Raw genomic sequence first — 20,021 nt, 5'->3', positions numbered from 1 at the left:
TATCTATCTATCTATCTATCTATCTATCTATCTATCTATCTATCTATCTATCTATCTATCTATCTATCTATCTATCTATCTATTATATAGTGCCTTTCATTATCTATCTATCTATCAGAATGAAGTTGTGCTCATCATGGTGGCATGCGGCTCCTTTTTAGTACACACATGTAAGACTTTCAGTGTCCTCTGCACATGTCACAATACTGACCCCACTGAGTTTATTAGGGGATTATTATTAGGCACGTCAGAAGATAATGACTAGCATATGAAGTGCAGTAGATTACTAATTGATATATGGCAGAGTGATAATGAAAGAAGCAGATTTAGGATGCGTCATTAAGACTCTCGCTTTACTCCGTAAACCAAAAAGGCTTTCCCACCCCGGGTCGAGGCTGACGTCTTTTAGGCAGGCAGTGTCATGTGGTGCTTAAGACTTTGGACTTCAAATCCTGAGGTCATGGGTTCATGTCCCACTACTGACACCTGTGTGACCCTGAGCAGGTCACTTCACCTGCTTGTGCTCCAGTTGGGAGAAAAACAAACGAAAGACAATGTCCCCAATTGTGCCTCAAATGTAAGTTGCCTTGTATAAGAGTGTACGTCTACTAATTTTTAACACTGTGAATGTCTAACAGTCCACCAGCTGCTTTCCCGCTGAGCTCCTCGGCCTGCGTTCAACTTGTATTTTCCTGGGCATTGCCTGCTGCACTTTCACTCGTGTCTGTACGGTGTAATGTGTGTTCCCCTTGTCCACTGACACAGCTGGCTCTGATTTTGGGGGTGACAGAACGATGGAGCTAAACTTTCCCAGGTCTGTTTAGTTAAGGGGAGGACTGAGCAGTTGTGGGCTGGAGGCTCAGGTTCCCAGTAACAGAAGAGCCGGCTGCTTATGTAAGGGACAGCTTCGCAATTTCAAAACCCAATCAGCATCTACACCAACAGGAGTTCTTCTCAGTCCAAAGAGTGACATTGCTGGATCTACAGTTAGTTGGCGTCCTGCTGCCAGTCTGAGAGGTTAAGCAGCTGAGACTGAGTGCATCTCCCTCAGCAGAGACACCGTGACCTGGACCTGCTCTGGGGAAGCACGACTGTAGAGAATCATCCTGACAGTTTGAAAGCCCAGCTGACCACCGTGCAGAAGGGGGGGAGTTCACCTTCACCTCTGCTGGCAGAGAAGAACATTCTGTAATCCCAAGACCCCGAGTTCAATTCCTGCTGCTCCGTCCTGAATGAGCAGTGACCCCCTTGGCTTAGTGTTTGCTTTTTCTTTGAGTGTAACTGAGGTTTGTTTTTAGGCTTAATGTCCAGGGATATCCCAGAATGCATCAGTCCATCTTGGAGGACAATGAAGAATTAAAGAATGCATTTTTGGGTGTTTTGAGGCCATCAAGACAACAGAACTTACTTACTTTAAGGGGGTTTCATTGATGGGGTCTTTATTGTCACATGTGCAGAGTATTCTATAGCGAAGATGTAACTTCTAGGCCAAATATTGGAAATGAATTGACTAATGTGGGTGACGTGTGTTCTTTTCAAGGGCATCGGTTCATCGCTGGGGATTCTGGCCTATATATTGGTGTCGATGAACGACGACGATTTCCAGAGGTTTAGGAAGAACTGCTCCATAAATTTGGTAAGTACTTCACCAGACCTGCTTACCTTCCTAGAGTGGAGGGGCTCTCATCTTTCATCACACTTTACATGAGGATACAAGCCGAGCTAAGTGGTCTCCAGTTAATCGGCTCATCCTGGCCGTCTTTTTTTTTTTTCTAGAACTTACTGCATTTCCTGTTCTTATTTCAAAATGTCACCACAAATTTGCGTTACATTGGTTTGAGAAAGCAGCATACGGTGGCCCGTTAGAGATGCAGCTTGACTGGAGACGTCTGGTCGTGAAAACGTATCAAAGGGGGCCATCTGAAATGGAAGGAGTGCGCTGTTTGAATACGGACCCTGCTGTATCGCATCCTGTTCAGATTGTTGGCCGCTTGTTGTGAAATAATCAGCCTTGACACACACAAAATGGTTTGGGGCCGCCACCCGTATATTATCCCTGGCTGCAAAAAGGGTAATCACGAGTCACACTGAAGGGTATTGTTTGGAGTCCAAGATTGAACTGAGGGATGCTGATGCTGTCCGGTTTCTTAAAGCAGGGAATGGGAAGTGATGTCATCGAAGTCCGGAACCGGAAGTGAGGTCACTCTTGGGGATGGGGGGCTTGGGCGAAGCCGGAAGTGGTGTCACCAGGGCCCAGGGCTCTAGACTAACTTTTTGCACTGGTTGCACTGGTGCGCCTAACTTTTGTTCTTAGGTGCACCCAAATTTTCAACCGCATCACATTTAACACCACAGTTTTACAAGTTCACTTTATTTATTTATTTATTTTTGTTTTTTTTAATCGCTGTCCATATAGGCAATATTGACTTGTAAATGATTAACTAACAATCAAGTCAATATAAAGTTCTTTATTTGAAGGCAAGCACAATTCTACAAGAAAGGTAACTTACTGAAAAAGTGTTGGTGCTTAAAGTGCTTTACTGAGCTGAAATTTAAACTTAAAAAATCTCAAGATAAATTAACTAAAAAGAAAATCTAAATTAAGTGTTTTAAGGGCTTCAAACTGAACATCTCATGGCTCAATGTCTTACGGACTATCCTCCATTGCAGTCACATGCCCCTCGGATGGCCAACTCCTGTAGTTTGGCCTTCTTGATCTTTGGCCTTGACTAAACCAGCTGGCCACACTCTCTCTACATCAAAATCTTCCAGACTTGGGCATGAGCATGCTCGACCTCAATGTGTCCAATAAGTATATTCACCGGTCTTCCTCTCCGCAAGATACGACCGTACACAATGACGCATTCCTTTGTGGCGATATCGGTGTCTCCGTCGATCAGGAATGCCATGTACGCACTGTTCGCAATTTGCACAGACGTCTTTTTTTTCAATGTACCTGCGATGACTCCTATAAATTGGCGCGCGACATCATTGCTGTACGTCGGGTTTACGTTCAAGCCATTTTTCTTCATAAGAATTATTTCGGACTTGAATTTAGTGAAGGGAAGTTCTTCTTTTGCAATATTGTAGGCAACGTTAAACTTAATTATCATCTCGGCCTCGTCTGATGATCTGTTTGCTGCTGCCTGCCACTAAAAGGCAGTGGGGAGAGGGGACACTTGAGCAGTGCATTTATCGCAGCATGTAATGTGTTTTATAGATGCATTGTGCTTTTTCAGCGTTTCAATTCTAAATCTATTAGAACCAGTCACAAATGCACTACTGCCGGCCATGGTCTTCCCACACTCTTTACAGTAAATACAGTGCATTATATTATCGGCTTTACTGTATCTTAGCCAGGGAAACTGGTCAAGCCACTCTTTTCGAAATGTATACACTTTACCCCTTTTAATTTCAGTGGGCTCGGACTCGGTCGTATGTGGCTCATTATCTAATGCCGTCTCCGGACCAGGGCTTGCTATAACTTGGGAAGTTGACGGTTCCGTGTCAGAGCATTGGTTATGATTTTCGGACGGATCAGGCCCTAACTTAACATTCTTAACGAAAAAGCTGTCAATCGTTCTTTTCATCTTCTCTCATAATCCGCGGCTACATCCACTGTTTACCTGATGGGCTACTCACCTCTCTCTGTCTGACTGCATCACATGCATTTTCAAACGTACACACACGTACAGGAATAGCTGGACCACGGCCAATCAGAGTGGGGGCGGGATCCACCCTTCACTATCTCTGATTGGTTTAGACCACGATATGGCGATATGGACCTAATGTGTGTCTGTTGTTGAACAACAGGGAGACTTTAAGAGTCACGGAGTTTCCTTTTTTTTCCCCCTCGAACGGCTGGTCGCACCGGTGCAACCTTTGATTTTTTTTTAGTCGCACCATTGAGAATTTAGGTCGCACTCTAGATCCCTGCCAGGGCCATCGACTTATATAGATAGACGCCACATTCACTGTGTTGCCCAGTCTATACGATACGTCAGCGCGTCCGCCATATTGCGAGTGGTAAAGTGCCATTTAAATTAATACAGGTAGACGTGGAAACCGGGTTTCCTGATGAAAAAACAATAACGTTTAAAACAGTAACGTTTACATACAACAGGTTTTGGCGAATCGTTTACATGCAATTATTTATATGTATTTATACACTAATAATGGCAATTGTTAAATAATAATAATTATTATTATTAAATAATTCCTCCCATATAAGTAACATTTCTCGGACTGCCTTCTTCCTTCTCCGAAACATTTCTAGACTTCGTCCTGTTCTTACCCAACACAGTACTGAAGTATCGGTTAATGCCCGAGTCACATCGCATATAGATTACTGTAATGCTATTCTAGATGGCATCCCACACAAAACGTATCCATCGCTTACAACTTCTTCAAACTTCTGCTGCCAGGATGATAACCTGCTGCTCTAAATCCACTGAACACGTCACACCGATTCTCTCTCAACTTCACTGGCTCCCTGTTGACTACTGAATACGACACACAATCCCGCTCTGAACATTTCAAGCTCTCCACACCTCGCTGATCTCCTCCAGACTGGCACTCCTCTCGCTCACTCAGATCCTCATCTGCAGCTCGACTTTCTGTGCCACACGTCACACTCGGTGCTCTGGGAGTCGAGCGTCTCTCTTGGTGCTCCTCAACTCCTGAATTCTCTTCCCTCTCATATCCGTCAGCTCGATTCAATATCACATTTTAAAACTGCCCTCTAAACTTCTCTTTTCAAACTGGCACACCAATTGTGAATTTTGCACTGGTACTGCCAGTTCTCTTTGTTTGTTTGCTAATTTTTGCTTTTTGATTTATCATTCTCTTGTTTTAATGTTACTAATGTTGTTTAATTTGATTGTAAGGTGACCTTGAGTGCTAAGATTATAAAACGGGATTTTCTAATGGCCAAATAGAACCAAAACAATTGTTCAGCCTTACCTATGAAATGTAATCCTGTGATCGTGTTTGGAGCGTCCAGCGGTTTGCGCAATCCCAGCAGCACATTATTCATTACTTCACTCCACAGCAGTGCCACTCGCAATATGGCAGCAGCATTGACGTATGATGCTGCCGGTCAAGCGGCGTCTAGTAATTCTATGTCTATGATCAGGGCTGCCTCAGGCAGAATTTCCCATATTTGACCTGTAGAAACAACAGAGGAAGGTTTAGTGCACCTCGTCACCCCCTGGCCTGACGTGGTATTGCCTTCATTTGGTCCATTCAGTTTCTTCCTATACGCGCATGTGTGTGCCATTGTTCATGAGCTCCCCCAAATCGGACCGCCATTCACCTTTGTACTCTCAGAGGTCTTGCAGGGCAAAATGAATGAATGACGGGTACTGGGAAGTGAGTCGGGGAAAATGGGCCATTTTGAAACATCAGGACGTTGGCTGTTACCGTAGTCAGAAGAGACAGCAAAAACTTTGAAACCAGAAGAGCAAGGACACGTTTCTGAGGGTCCATTTTAGAGATCCAAACCACAGAGGATGAATGGAGTGTTGCACGGGTTTGTAGCTGAGAGCAGATGTTGCAACGCGTAAAACTGTATCCGCCCGCCTAGCAACAGAACCCACCAAATGAATATAACAAAATGGCACCGTGGAATGGTAAACAACAGAAAAATAATAACATTTATAAACCCGTCTGGAAATATTCTACAAGACACAAAACTGATATATCCACGCATTTACTCCATGGAGTAGGTTGTTATTCCATAAAAATAATTTTTAAAAAATATTAACCCTTCAGAGCAATAAGCATCCAAAAGGAGGGAGTCGGCGCTTGGCAACGGAAATGCCAGTGACTTGTGTTGGCGTGGCGGTAACTACCAGGGGTTGCCTATGTTGAAGTGGGATGTGCCACAGGCTGATAAGCCACTGAGGAAGCTCGTTTTGAGAAGACGAACTTCACCTCGATTCAGTTGTGGGCACTCGCTGCTCCATGAGAGATGCCACAAGCTACTCTGTGGCTGTGATGACAGAAGTCCGTGGCCATGCGCCCTTTTAAATGTGAGGACCGCTCAGGCTTGGGAGGGGTGTTGGTGTACAAGGTAGCGTGGTGGAGCAGTTCCAGCCTGCTGATTGGGGTCATTGGCCAATCCATATGGAGACGCAAGTGGTTCAGTCGATCACCTCATTAGTGCTCTGGGGCTGGAAATCAGTGCATCCTTATTAGTATAACAGAAAATGGAGCAGGAAACGGGACAAAAAAAAGGAAAAGATTCAAAACGAAAGTAAGGAAGCCAGAGAGGACAGGATCCTGAGAGCCAGCCGGTGCCCGATGGAGAGTGGTGGCAGGTGGGGTCCAGAATGTCATCCCGAGATGAGTGCATGACATTGCACATGAAACGCAAAGCTCACATGAACCAATTTTTCACTGTTGTCACTTTTTTCTCCCCCCAGGGCTTCAAAGGCTGTGACCATCGACTCCTATCCGCTGCAGGGGCAGCTAGACGTTCAGCAGCTTTCGGCCAGTACACCCCCCTGTTTGTCCTGAGCAGCACAGTGAGTATTAACTCTTTCGAGGCGGGTGTCGACATGTAACACCATACAGTATAGTAGTATCTTCACGCAGCTGCTGGCCGCTACGCAAACACATTCAGCACTACGATCAGCTGGGGATCGATCAGCTGATGCTCATACATCGCTTTTTGTTTTCGATCTCCACTTGTATCAAAATCGGAGTGCAATAAGTCAGATTCCTGTCTCTTATATATATTGTATTTCTCTTCTGGTTTGTCCTGCTTCCTGTTCAAAAGCGGTCCCGCCCACACGCAGCCAACGTGGCATTTCTCGATTCCTTTTCCTGCTCTTCCAAACCCTTCTCAACCCTGCCTGAGGCCTCCCCTCGATTCCTGTTCCTTCTTCAGACTGCCGCGTTCCCCGCTCCTCTCTTATGACCCCATTGGTGTCACGTCACCGTCCTATATCTAGCCAGACCGCGTGACCTTTCACGTCAGCCATGTGTGTACCTGGGAGTCTTTTCCATAGCCTGCTACAAAAAGGTACCCTGTCGACCATTGGCATTGATTTCGCTCCTTGCTATTTTTGTTGTACTGCGACGGTTGCTTCCTAAGCCTTTGTTATAAAATGAACGACAGTATCTTCTCTGTCGAAGGGTTTTGTGCAACGTCATCTCTATTCCAGGATCCAGAAACTGCCTGTTCCTATCAGTCGGTCATTTCTTGACACAAATAGTTGACAAAGGCAATGCACTCTCACTACGACACAGGGCAGTAGATTTTGTTGCATCACATTGGGACAGATTTGCAGACGTTCTTCCTGTTGTTCTTTCCAATGCAAGTCGAGTTATCACAACAAGTCACGAGTACTATCAATACATGGCAACATCTACAGTTTATGGTGATGAAGCTGAAATTCAAACTCTTTCCGAAATTCTCCATGCTACCATTGTCATTTACTTCAAACACGACCCCAACATCCCGCCTTGGATGTGCAATTCTGGAAATGCTCTCTTCATTTATATTAACAACAAAGTTCTTGATCTTATACATGGTGGAATAGTGACCTTCAAGAGTGTAGATACAGTAGTCAGTGACGATCCTAATGATCAACTAACGTACCCACAGGAGTTATTACACACCCTCACACCAACTGGCATGCCTCCCCATATCCTTCATCTGAAGGTAGGAGCCGTTGTTATGCTCCTCCGAAATATTATGCCATCAAAAGGTCTTTGCAACTGAACAAGACTCATCGTTACCCAAATACATACAAATATTATTGAGTGCAAACTGATCACTATCCAAAATTCAGAAACAATCTTCATTCCCAGAATCTCTCTCCTTCCTTCTGACATCAATCTCCCTTTTAAATTTAAATGCACACAATTCCCACTAAGACTCGCCTTCTCCATGATTATCAACAAGTCCCAAGCACAAATGTTTGCAAAGATTTGCGTTAATCTACAACAAGCAGTCTTCAGCCACGGTCAGTTGTACGTGGCTTTTTCTAGGGTTAGATCTTTCGACTCGTTATCTGTCGTCTCCACCAAAACACCTATTCACAACTGCGTCTTTCAAGAACTATTTATTTCTTCTTGATTTCTGAATTCCTTTCTCACCCTTTTCTGTTCCTACTAGCCGAAGCCCGCCGTAGCATACAGCGGTGTAAGAATAGGAACAGAAAACGGTGAGAAAGGAATTCAGTATAACAAAGGCTTAGGAAACCACCGTCACAGTCTAACGAAAATAGCCAGGAGCAAAACCAATGCCAGTGGTCGAGAGAGTACCATCCTGTAGCAGGCTACGAAAAACATAGACATATATAGATAGACGCCGCATTCACTGTGTTGCCCAGTCGACACGATAAGTCAGCGCGTCTGTCCTATTGCGAGTGGCAAAAGTGCCATTTAAACTAAAATTAATACACTAATTAAAAACTAAAACTAAACTAAAATTAAAAACTAATACAGGTAGATGTGGAAACGGGTTTTCTGATGAAAAAACAATAACGTTTTAAACAGCATCGTTTACATACAACAGATTTTGGCGAATCGTTTACATGCAATTATTTATATCCATTTGTACAGTAAATGCGTGCGTATCCCATGGTCTTAGAGTTGGTGGGCGTGGCTCTCTGTCTTGCATGCCCTTAGTTAGAGTTGGCAGGTGGGGCTCTGTGAGTTGGTGGGCGTGGCTCTCTGTCTTGCATGCCCTTAGTTAGAGTTGGCAGGTGGGGCTCTGTGAGTTGGTGGGCGTGGCTCTCTGTCTTGCGTGCGGTGTAAAGTCAACGTGGCTCAGAGGTGCATGTGGACTTTTGCACAGATGAAAGCGACTGAGGCTGTGTTTGGTGAGTTGTTGCATGCCTCGAGAGCGACGCTGGACTTGGGAGGACGGTTACAGTTGGCGTGCGTGGCTCTGTCGTGTGTATCCCATGACGCGGTAGGAGGGTTAGAATTGGTGGGCGGGGCTCTGTCTTCCTTGCGCTCACTGTCTTGCATGCCCTCAGTGTCTCGCTTGCACTTAGTGAATTCTTACACCGCCGTATGCTATGGCGCGCGTCAGCTATTCAGCAATAATACACAAGACATTGTCTACGGAGTATTTTGCTTTGCACATTCGCTTCACTCTCTCATCCGATCCACATTTAGCTCCAGTAGCCGGAAGCTGTGACCAGCCGACAGCTGCTCTGCTGTGCATTCCGAGCAGCCGCCAAAGAAATATTTAGCCCCTCAAACAGCACTTGAGCTAACAGCGGCCATGAGCGTCATGTGCCGTATTCACAGGACAGTGATAAAGAGTTGGGGTGCCACGATGGCTACCTTGTATATTTGGAGGCAGTGAATTTCAAAAAACACATAAACTATTGCAGAGTTGGTTCAAGACAGAACTGCTCAAGATGGCGGAGCGTCCCGTTTTGGGCCCCTCTGACAGGAAGAGGCGGGTCCAGGTGGACAGACACCTGAAGTGACGTCATAGGTGTCATAGCCGTCATGGGAGAAAGAGAGAGAGGCATTAGGACACAGCGCCAACCCCTGGTGTGGCATAGAATTGCAGCCACTAGGACCCTTTAACGCTGTCCTCGGTGTGTATGCACATCACAACAGTAACGTAGAAAAGGCCATTGAGGGTGGTTAATGAAGGGCAATGAAGCGTATCAAAAATAACAGCCAAACTTCATACACGCTGGTCTCGGGGAGCCCACCGGTTACTTTTGTGCCTCAAAGTAAAAGTCTTGTGAGGGTAACTGGCACCACCAACAAGGGGCTTTGCTCCGATGTCTTGGCCTGTCGTATGTTTGGTCACACAAGCAGTTAACCTCCTGAGTGCGTCTGCATGTTTCACAGAGTGAGCCGTGCGTTTGGATGTCTTAATGATAAAGTGGTCACTGAGTGGACATGTAGACCACTCAGGACTTCATTCAAGTTTAGCAAAAAGCAATTTGTCCTAAGAAGCTGGTAGCAGTTACCAAACACCAAACCAGTCCAGCCATTACAGTTATTTTACTTCACTCTGAAGCATTTCTTTGCATTTTGTTTGCTATTCTGACCAACTTTATAATTTACGAGTGCATTATAAGAATTTACATTCTGACAACTTGGACCAGTCACATTTAGACAAAAACCAACACATACAGTAACTCCACATTCAGCCTCGCACTGCGGCTTTTGCCACCTGAATTAAAATATTTGAAGTGGAGGGATTTGTACTTTGGAGGAAATCGAACTCCTTGGTGTTACTGCAAGCTCGGCAGTCACTCACCGTATAGTTAAAGGGGACGTGCGTAAATCTGCTGACTCCCACCCCTCGTGCGCCTTTTTCTGCTGATGAAGGTTGTGCTGTCTGTGCTGTTCTGCCATTCTTTAGCTTTCAAACGCTTCCTCCTCCGCACTCGAGCCACCGTTGTTTCTGAATGGCTGTCACTCACGCTGCCAGGGTAGACAGCACACATTGAACAGCGACAAATTGTACCCACCAAGGCGGAACCCTTTGGTAGAACTTTCCGCATTTAAAAAAGCCCCCCGTTTCACTCTGGATTTAATTTCCTGGCACGCCGAGGCTCTTCAGTGGGTGGACTGCTGACCGCGACATCTGAGCTAAAAGCTGAGCGTATGCTGGTGACAAACAAGCCGCCAGTCGAGCTGCCATCAAAGCAAGTGAGTCACGTGGACTGGAGCTCTGATAATGTCTTTATAAATAAATAAAGCCTTATTACTCATTTGATGAACAAACATTATTACAGTGTATTTCAGGTGGTACACCTCCTTCAGAGCACGAAAAAACTTTTAAGAAACGATAAAAACCAAAGTTCAAACTCCAGTGGGCACTGCGGAAAATGCAACATCAAAAAGCCTAAAAACTTTCATTATCTCATAATAATACAGATATTGGGTTTTATACTGTAAGCTCTGTGCATGTTGGTATATATATATATATACCAGTAATCCCTCCTCGATCGCGGGGGTTGCGTTCCAAACCCCCCCCGCGCGATAGACGAAAATCCGTGAAGTAGAAACCATATGTTTGTATGGTTATTTTTATATATTTTAAGCCCTTATAAACTCTCCCACACTGTTAACATTATTAGCGCCCTCTAGACATGAATTAACACCCTTTAGTCAAACGTTTAAACTGTGCTCCATGACAAGACAGAGATGACAGTTCTTTCTCACAATTAAAAGAATGCAAACATATCTTCCTCTTCAAAGAAGTAAACGTCAGGGGCAGAGAACGTCAGAGAGAGGAAGCGAGAGTAAAGCAAACAATCAAAAAATCAATACGTGCTTTTAAGTATGCCGAAGCACCGCGATAAAGCGCCATTTTGTAGAGGAGCGTCCGTATCCTCTAGGCAAACAGCCCCTCCGTCAGGCTCAGAGAATGTCAGAGACAGTGAGAGAGACCGAGAAAAGCAATCAAGCACCGAGCGGGAAGCACATCGCATATCATTGAGGAGTTTTATTTAATATGTAATACATGCTCTGATTGGGTAGCTTCTAAGCCATCTGCCAATAGTGTCCCTTGTATGAAATCAACTGGGCAAACAAACTGAGGAAGCATGTAGCATACATTAAAAGACCCATTGTCTGCAGAAATCCGCGAAGCAGCGAAAAATCCGTGATATATATTTAGATATGGTTACATTTAAAATTCGCGATGGAGTGAAGCCGTGAAAATCGAAGCACGATATAGCGAGGGATCACTGTATATGTATATGTATGTATGTATGTATGTATGTATATATATATATATATATATATATATATATATATATATATATATATATATATATATATATATATATATCCTTGGTCACTATATATATATATATATATATATGTGCTGTATATATACAATGATCCTCACTTGTGGTACCACTTGTCACGCTTGGGTCACAGATTTGCACAGAGACACAGGAGGTCGTAGAAACAAGAAGGATTTTTATTCAAACACTGCAAACACATGAGCTTAACCGTGCTCCATGACAAGTCAGAGATGACAGTTCCGCTAGGAGCAGAGAGAGATAAAATCAGACAATCAATTCCAAAACCGACAGGCGCTGCACAAGGCTTTTGTTAGCGGAGTATCGCGTGAGGCTTGTATTACGCGTTATAGCGCAAGTGAGAGGGTAAGGAGCAATGTGAGGGTAGTCTGTGTTTCAGGGGTATTCCCAGGGGCGTCTTTGTCCTCTTGGGGTGCGATCACCCCTCCAGCTTACAATATATTGTGACTGGGTGCAGGAATGACAGCTGCACTTACTTGGGAAAGTTTGGGGCACCAACTGCGTTGTCCCTTTTATTGTCTAAAAACCACTCAGAAAAAAAGAAAATGCTCATTCCTGTTAATCCCATTAATATAATACAATACAATTTATTTGTTGTATAGCCCAAAATCACACAAGAAGTGCCGCAATGGGCTTTAACAGACCCTGCCTCTTGACAGCCCCCCAGCCTTGACTCTCTAAGAAGACAAGAAAAATACCCTTGTAGGGAAAAAATGGAAGAAACCTCAGGAAAGGCAGTTCAGAGAGAGACCCCTGTCCAGGTAGGTTGGGCGTGCAGTGGGTGTCAAAAAGAAAAAGGGGGTCAATACAATACAATACAATACACAAAACAGAACAAATTCTCAATACAGTACAAAAATAAAAATATTACAAATACAGATCAGAATTTAACAGTACATGATATCCCATAATATGATTTGGATTTGTTTAGAGTCCTGGAGACCTCGGCCATCAAGCTGCCACTCCCATTGGCCATTCTACAGCTGGGCCAGCCAATCTGATGGAAGGACCCCTTTACCCCTTGATTCCTGTGATCCTCCATCAGGGATGACTTCACCTTAGGCAGGCAAAACAACTTGGCAGGTGGGCCGTGGGCACCGAGTGGCACATTTGAGTACCGAGAAAAGAAACAGAATAGGTGAGGGTTAGTAACAAATTCTAACTATCATATTCCTTATGTTTTAGTGCAAATGACTAACAACAGAGATGCAGTCTGCTCAGTTAATCAGCAGCTCTAGTCAGGGTGTGCTAAACTGAAGTCGTGAGTCTTCAGCCAGGATTTAAAAGCTGACACAGAAGGGGCATCTCTTATAGTAGCATTTATCAAAGCAGCAAAAGCAAGGTTGGCGGGCTGGATCACCAAGGTTGTATCCATATGGTGGGTCGTTCAAGCCAGTAATGGCAGCTCCTTCTGGCACGCCAAGATTTTTATGGCAGCTGAACCGAAAGGAGCGGGGCCAGTTGCCCTCACTGGGCTGCTTTTCAGCATTGCAGAGAAAGAAGGAGATGACGGTGTTAGCGGTAGCGCTCCTTCTCATTCCAGCGTGTTTTTACATAACTCGTCTGAGCCTGTGAGGAGGACCTCCGTGATCATCCGATGTAAGCAATACCAACTCCTGATATGAGCTGTCACAGTTGCTAATGGTGTCGTCTCTTTTTCTGACCACAACTCCAAGAAGACATCCAATGAGGGGCAACTGACTCCGCCCCTTCCCATCAGAGGACTATAAATCTGAGGTGCTCCCGTCTCATTTGGACATAGATCGACACGGCTGACAGAGGTCGACCCTAAGCTGACTCAGACGAGCACCTGTTTAAATGGGGGAAGCACTGCAGCTTTACTGTTTCTTTGTTTGTCTGTGCCAACGAGCTCTGTTATTTTTTTTTTTTATCCCTGAAACTATTATTTAAAGGGGCAACCCGACTGGCACCCCTACATTTAGTCTTTTGACTTATGTTGTACCTCACTCGACCACTTTATATATACCTGTGTATACTGTATGTATATCTTTCTATTAGAAAAGGGAATCCCACGACGAAACATTCTTGGAGATAATTTCAAGTCCCGCGAGACAAGATTTTATGCAAAGAGATTTGAAAAGTCCTGCCCTCCTCTGAAACATTTACAACCACGCACACGGTTCAATCATTTCTCATACGTGTGAATGCTATTGTCAGACACAGTTCATGTGCTCTCAGCTCCTTTACATTTTTACGTTTTCCACATTTAAATTCGTTTATGAAAAGTCCTCAGTTTCATCCTTTTAAAGCAGCTTTTCTGGACTGTATTTTTAGACATACAATTTATTTGTTTCCTTCGATGTGAACCTTTTATGGACATTAATTTTATACGTTCAAGATGACACATCAAAGACTAAGCAAAGAAGAAAGGGCAGCGCATCGAAAGAAGCCCAAAAGCGTTGGAGAGAAAAGAATTCAAAAAAGAACAATAATAATCCAAGTGCAAAATCGGAAAGTAATAATCAGCCCGGACCAAGTGGGACTGAAAACCTAGCAGGACTAAGCAGGGTCGGAAATAAAAGACAAAGAGTAGAACGTAAAAAGTAGAACGTTGTAAAGAGGTTCAAAAATGTTGGCGCGATACACATGAAGAGCAGGTTAGAGATAATGAAAGTACGAAAATTCAAAAGTCTCAAAAAACTGATAGTAAAGACCGCATTAGTGCTAACAAACGGAAATTATTACTCGGTGAAATAACGGAACAGCAAAAAGAGGTTGAATATATGGACAGAGGTGATATGACAGAAGTAAGTAGATATTGTTTGGCTTTAAACTTTAAGTTGGAGACTTGTAGATCGTCTGATTCATGTTGCCATCAGGGAAAAGTAGTGAAGAGGCGTATCCACGAGAATTAAAAGAGTTGTTGTTTGGTGAAAGTGAAATCCACAAATGTGAGCGGCAGAGACGTAAAGTGGCTGGTGGGTAGTCTAGGCATTGGAGTTGGCGAGCAAAGCGAGCAGAGGGCAAAGCACCCTAGTATATATTTTATAGATATTGTGAAGACCTGGGGTGTGCCCCAACCCGACACAAACCGACAATTCCAGCAGTTCAGTCCAACAAAGGCCTTTATTTCACAGAAGAGCACTCAGATCCAGAGTCGTCTCCAGGGACCAATACCAAGAAACCCAAGCAGAGTAAAACTGCATCCCTTTTCTCTAGAGCCTCACCAGCCTTATCCTCTGACTCTGGCGTCTTTTGGGAGGCTTGGACGTATGGGTGGTTACCTGCCACTAAGGATGCAATGAATGTAATTACTCCGATCTCCAGGCTGTCAAATAAACGAACCACACACCGTGGCGCAGCGTAAAGGGACTTCATCTCTGACGTCTGAGGTTCGATTCCCACGAGAGGTGCAGTGAGTGTGTATGCCTGATGAGCCCAAATAAGGGCGAAACACGTGTCACGTACTCTTTGCATTATTTGACAGTAAACTATGTAACATTTTATGATCTGCTTCTCGCAACTGAGAGGGCCCGTGGCGGATGTTTGCCGACTGGCAGACCAACCACATGCGTTACCTGGTAGGTAACCACCCATACAATCAGATCGAGACTCAGACTACAGATGCTATGAATATATATATATATATATAATATTTGCTTAACATTCATGAACACATTCTCTGCAAAGGGACGTTATGTCATTTGTTCATTGTGAGAACACCACATTAAATACAACGCTTAGCAAAGCTCTGTGGGATACCATAGTGTTCCTGTTTTGACTAAATACAGAGATATAATGCTACATCACCCCAGAGACCCACAATACGCCAGACTGGGGGCTGCTGCTGCCTACAAGTCAAAATACATATACGGTAAATGTTTTACTTGTAAGTAGTGAAAGTCCACATTAAAATAACAATAGAAAGTACAATACAATCCCAAGCAATTTGTATACAAAAGATGGCCTATCTCCGCATCTAATTGTCCATCTTAGGCTACCACTGATCCAAGATATTTAAACTTCCCTGCTCTTTTTAATGGCTCTCCCTTCAGGCTAACCTCTGAATCCTGATCGCCATGAATCCTCAGATATTCTGTCTTCTTCTTATTTATCTTCATTACTCCATTTTCCAAAGCCCCTATCCATTCTTCCAGCTTCCTCTCCACTTCCTCCTTTCTGGTGTTACACATCAGCACAAAGTCTGCACCATGGGGTTTGGTCTTTCATCCCATGATTTAACCCATCCATGACCAGATCAATGAGGTCAGGACTTCAAGAAGATTCATGGTGCAGACTTCCTCAAATGGGATCTTGTTTGTTACTCCAACCCAAGACCTCACTATGTCATACATATCCTTGTCAACCCTCATGCACTTCTCTGGTCCTCCTTTCTCTCTCCTGCACCTCCAGACCTCTTGACGTGACACTCCATCATAAACCTTCTCCAAATCAGTGACCACCAAATGTTTCTTGATGCTTCTCTGTCAACTGTCTGAATGCAAAGGCGGCATCGATTGTTCCTCTCTCTAGCATAAAACCAAACTGCTTTTCCCCTATGGTGGTCTCTTCCCTAAGCCTTCTCCCTCTAACCCCGTGTATGACACCAGCTTTATCCCAGGTGTGGCCTTCTAAATACAATGAAGTTCTTCTTTATAATCTATCCGTGTTTATCATGGCACAGGACAGTGCCAATGTGTTGTGTGTTTGTTGGGCATGAGGGCACAATACAACTGGACCCCACTGAATCACTAGTGGTGCCCCATTGTGTCTAGTTTACTATGTGTACTTTAGGATTGTGCCCACTCACACCGTGCCAGTTTGGCGTCACTACTTAACCCAACCTGTATGTCTTTGGTATATGACAGGAAGAGCAGAAAGCCCAAGCAGACATGGGGAGGACGTGCAAAGTCCACCCAGAGAAGCACCCTGGCCCTTTATACAGTAAAAACAAACAATAAAAATCCATTAGATGGAGAGTAAGTTCAGGAGATGTTCAGGACTTGATGTTACTGAAGTAAATTTACACAACAGGAGCTTCAGGATGTTTCAAATGTGATGTGTCTTCTTCTTCTTTTGTTTTCCAGCTTGTCTGTGGGTCGTGTTTGCTGTCATTCAGCCTGTCATCTGCTTGTCCTCCAGAAGACAAACTGACGTATTTGAACGAAGCCAAGGAGGCTTTCACAGTTGGGCTTCTGACCAGAAGGGGTGAAGAAGTTGTCACAAGCAAGCATGAGCTGCACTGTTTTATTAAGGCCATTTTCTGCCTCACGGTCACTCACAAATGGCTGGGTGAGGCCCAGATGGTAGTGGAGGAGGCCGAGAACATGTGCAAGGAGGCCATGCGAAAGTTTTATGTGTACATTAAAGCAGAGAGCAAAGAGAAAGAGAATCTGGCCCAGGAGATCTTGGTACTTGTCAGCCGTGTGAAGTCTCTTTTGCAAGTGACGGATTTTCCTAATTCCGACGCCAACTCTTTTGTCCCAGATAGCTACAAGAGCTCATTGGAAGAACCGGTGGTTTTATCCCAAATTAGCTTTGACGAAATCATTGAAAGTTACTCCCAGTACCACACCACCATTTGTGAAGCTTTTGAAACATCCTGCAGGGAGTCGAAAGAGCAAAGGCAGACAGTCGCCGAAGCTTGTATCACAGCAATGAAAACAGATACCAAAGACGTCGACACAGAGTGGTTCACCGAAAGCCATCACTCCTCGTCCAGTCCGGAAAGCGGAGACGGTCTCAGTCGAGCTGAAAAGAGACGTCGGGAATTTGCTAGAAAAGCTAGACCAATGCATTCGAGCGAAAGCGACGACAGAAAAACGTCTCTCAACGACAGTCAGTCCTCGGGGTCTTCGTGGTTCCGGCTTTCTGAGTCAGATGTATCCAGCGGCTGGGAGGAAATCGCTGATTGTCCGGAGGAACCAGAAAGAAATCAAGCAGCAGATTTTGACACGCAGTGTTCGACCTACTACGACGAAATGAGTGAAGGCAACCTGCCTCAGAATGTCGATCGTAATTCTCAAGAAATGCAGAAGCCTTCTTTGCAGGAAACTAAAATGGATCTTTCACCTCTCCCACCTTCGGCAAAAGGACCATCTATTTCATCTGAATATGGTGACTCACTAACCACAGTTTCGGTGCATAAGGAGGAAAAGGGGGGTCCGTCAGATACGCAGAACTTCAAGGACAGTGGTGAACACTCTCTTAGTCAAACCAGAAAACAAAAAGAGTCCACAAATAAGGAAGAAATGGGGAGTCCATCGAAAATCCAGAACATGGAGGAGACTCGTGAATCCCCCCCTGGCCAAACTAAAAACGAGTCCGAGTCTTTAAAAGGTCTCCACTCGCCAACACATGTGCTCTTTGACACAATTGACACCCAAGCAGAAACCATTGATGATACTGATGACTTCTTAATGGCTGCAGGACAAAATTCTTCAAGGATCCCCGATGTTAATCAAGCTGAAGATGAGCTTGGACAAGGCAGCAAACTGAAGGAGTCTGAGGGAAGTCCTCCTGACACTTCTGTTCAGAATGTCACACGTCACAGTGAGAATGAAGATGGTGCCGGTGAGTCGAGACCACCAGCCCCAGCAGACGACAACTTCTGTGATCAGGAAACTGAAGAGGGCGACGAAAAAGACGACTATCTCTCGCAGATCCTCAACTCTAGTCACAGTTCCATTTCTTCTCTGAAGTCCTCGTTTGGAGCTTCATTCTTCTCCTCTGGCAGTTTTTCGGAAGTGGACAGCCCTTCCTTCCTTAATTCCAGCACCGATTCATTTGTCTTTGTCCAAGGGCAGAAAGAAATGGAAATTTTAGAGAAGCGGACCCTAAAGCCAGAAGATTACACACAGCTGCTGTCGGGAGTGAGCCATACGTGGCTTCTGGAAAGATTTCAAGACACGGGTGTGTTCAAGCCAAAGAGGCTCAGAGAAGTGTACAGTAAGTTGGTATTATTGTTATTGTTAGTAATATTATTATTTGTGTCTTCTGTGTTTGATGACTTCCCGTTTCTGTTCTCTCAGGATCTTTAGCTGATTAAAGAAATAGTTCACCCAAAAATGATATCTCTTTTTATACGTTACGTCCCTATGTAGTCTGCAGTGATGGCCATGAACAGTTTTTAATCTGGAATGGACATCACATGATTTGTAACAGGACAGGACCTAATGGCAGACAAAAATCCCCTACACATAATGCATAAGTCAGGCCATCCAGTTGTGTGCTCACAGATGTGCAGAACACATTATTTTATGTTAAGTAATTATTACATTAATAACTCTAGAAAATGAAAGTCATCCCCAAGCAAGAAGCCGCTTCACACGGAATCACATTTTTGAGTTAACGTTCTGCCTCTTCCCATCATTTTATTGGTCAAGAGTCCGGTCGCCAGGTGCCGCCCCCTGAGGCCTGTAACTGCATCAGAGGGTGAGGTCACCATAATAACATCCAGATCTGTCATCCTATAGCCTGAGAGACGAATAACCGGGTATACCCACTAGACACTTTCTCTCTCACGAATACACCTGCTAAACCCCCGTCTGACCACTTAAGGGTGACACCTAAACATTTTTGTTTTCTCTTTGCAGGTGCTCTGCTTTTAAAATGTTCTAAAACGTCAGCGAGCCCCGGAGTGTGGACAGCCCAAGAAACTCAGGTGTACATTGGGGCCCCTCTTGGACGCAAAGGCAAACAGAGATCGGCGTTTTGGATTCAGTTTTTACATCAGGAAGAAATGTTAGGCAGGTCAGTGCCATTATGTTGCCAGTGAGAAACGAGGGTACCATCCCTCTCCATTTTACGTCCTCACACAGGCTGTAAACTCGGGACCTCCGACTCAGTAGGCCGAATCTTCTGTAGTTGGGCTGAAGGAGAGCTTATTTGGCTGTTGTGTCCCGAGTACAAACCCCAGCACTGAGGATGACGAGCATGGCGGTGGAGGGGTTGGCATCTCTCTTGAGAGGACACAAGTGGTGCCGTGACCAGAGTTAGCTCAGGCGAAGGAGCGAGTAGAATAGAGAAATTAAGAGGCAGCCTCGCAGTTAGAAACCTGACTGGCCAGTGGGTAGCAGTGCTACCGGGGATTGAAACTTCAACTCCCAGCAGTCCCTGCATTGGCTCCGATTGGTCGTCTGCTGAGGGTGCAGGGGCTGCTGGGTACAAGGAGGACGGTGCGACATTTAAAAAGGGGCCAGTGATACAATAAATAGAAAGTCTTTGGTGTTTCGGGTCTGGAGTTTCCTCTCCGTCTGCCTTCCGTTCCAATACCGGTGGATTCTTGTTTTGTCC

The 20,021-nt window shown here is 44.7% G+C and overlaps 1 protein-coding gene across 4 annotated transcripts in view; it reads left to right on the top strand.

Annotated features, from left to right (window-relative positions):
* alpk1 (alpha-kinase 1) overlaps nt 1-20,021 on the top strand; it is a 141,179-nt gene that overhangs the window by 109,991 nt on the left and 11,167 nt on the right. For all 4 annotated transcript variants that reach the window (XM_039759783.1, XM_039759782.1, XM_039759784.1 and 1 more), the window contains exons 10-13: nt 1,541-1,636; nt 6,426-6,527; nt 16,814-18,674; nt 19,322-19,478. In XM_039759783.1, coding sequence (XP_039615717.1) covers nt 1,541-1,636; nt 6,426-6,527; nt 16,814-18,674; nt 19,322-19,478 — 2,216 coding nt within the window. The remainder of the gene's footprint in view (nt 1-1,540; nt 1,637-6,425; nt 6,528-16,813; nt 18,675-19,321; nt 19,479-20,021) is intronic.

The sequence above is a fragment of the Polypterus senegalus genome, chromosome 7 (genome assembly GCF_016835505.1).
Source record: "Polypterus senegalus isolate Bchr_013 chromosome 7, ASM1683550v1, whole genome shotgun sequence".
NCBI lineage: Eukaryota > Metazoa > Chordata > Cladistia > Polypteriformes > Polypteridae > Polypterus > Polypterus senegalus.
Note: the sequence above shows the minus strand (reverse complement) of the source record. Positions and strands in the feature narration are given on the sequence as shown.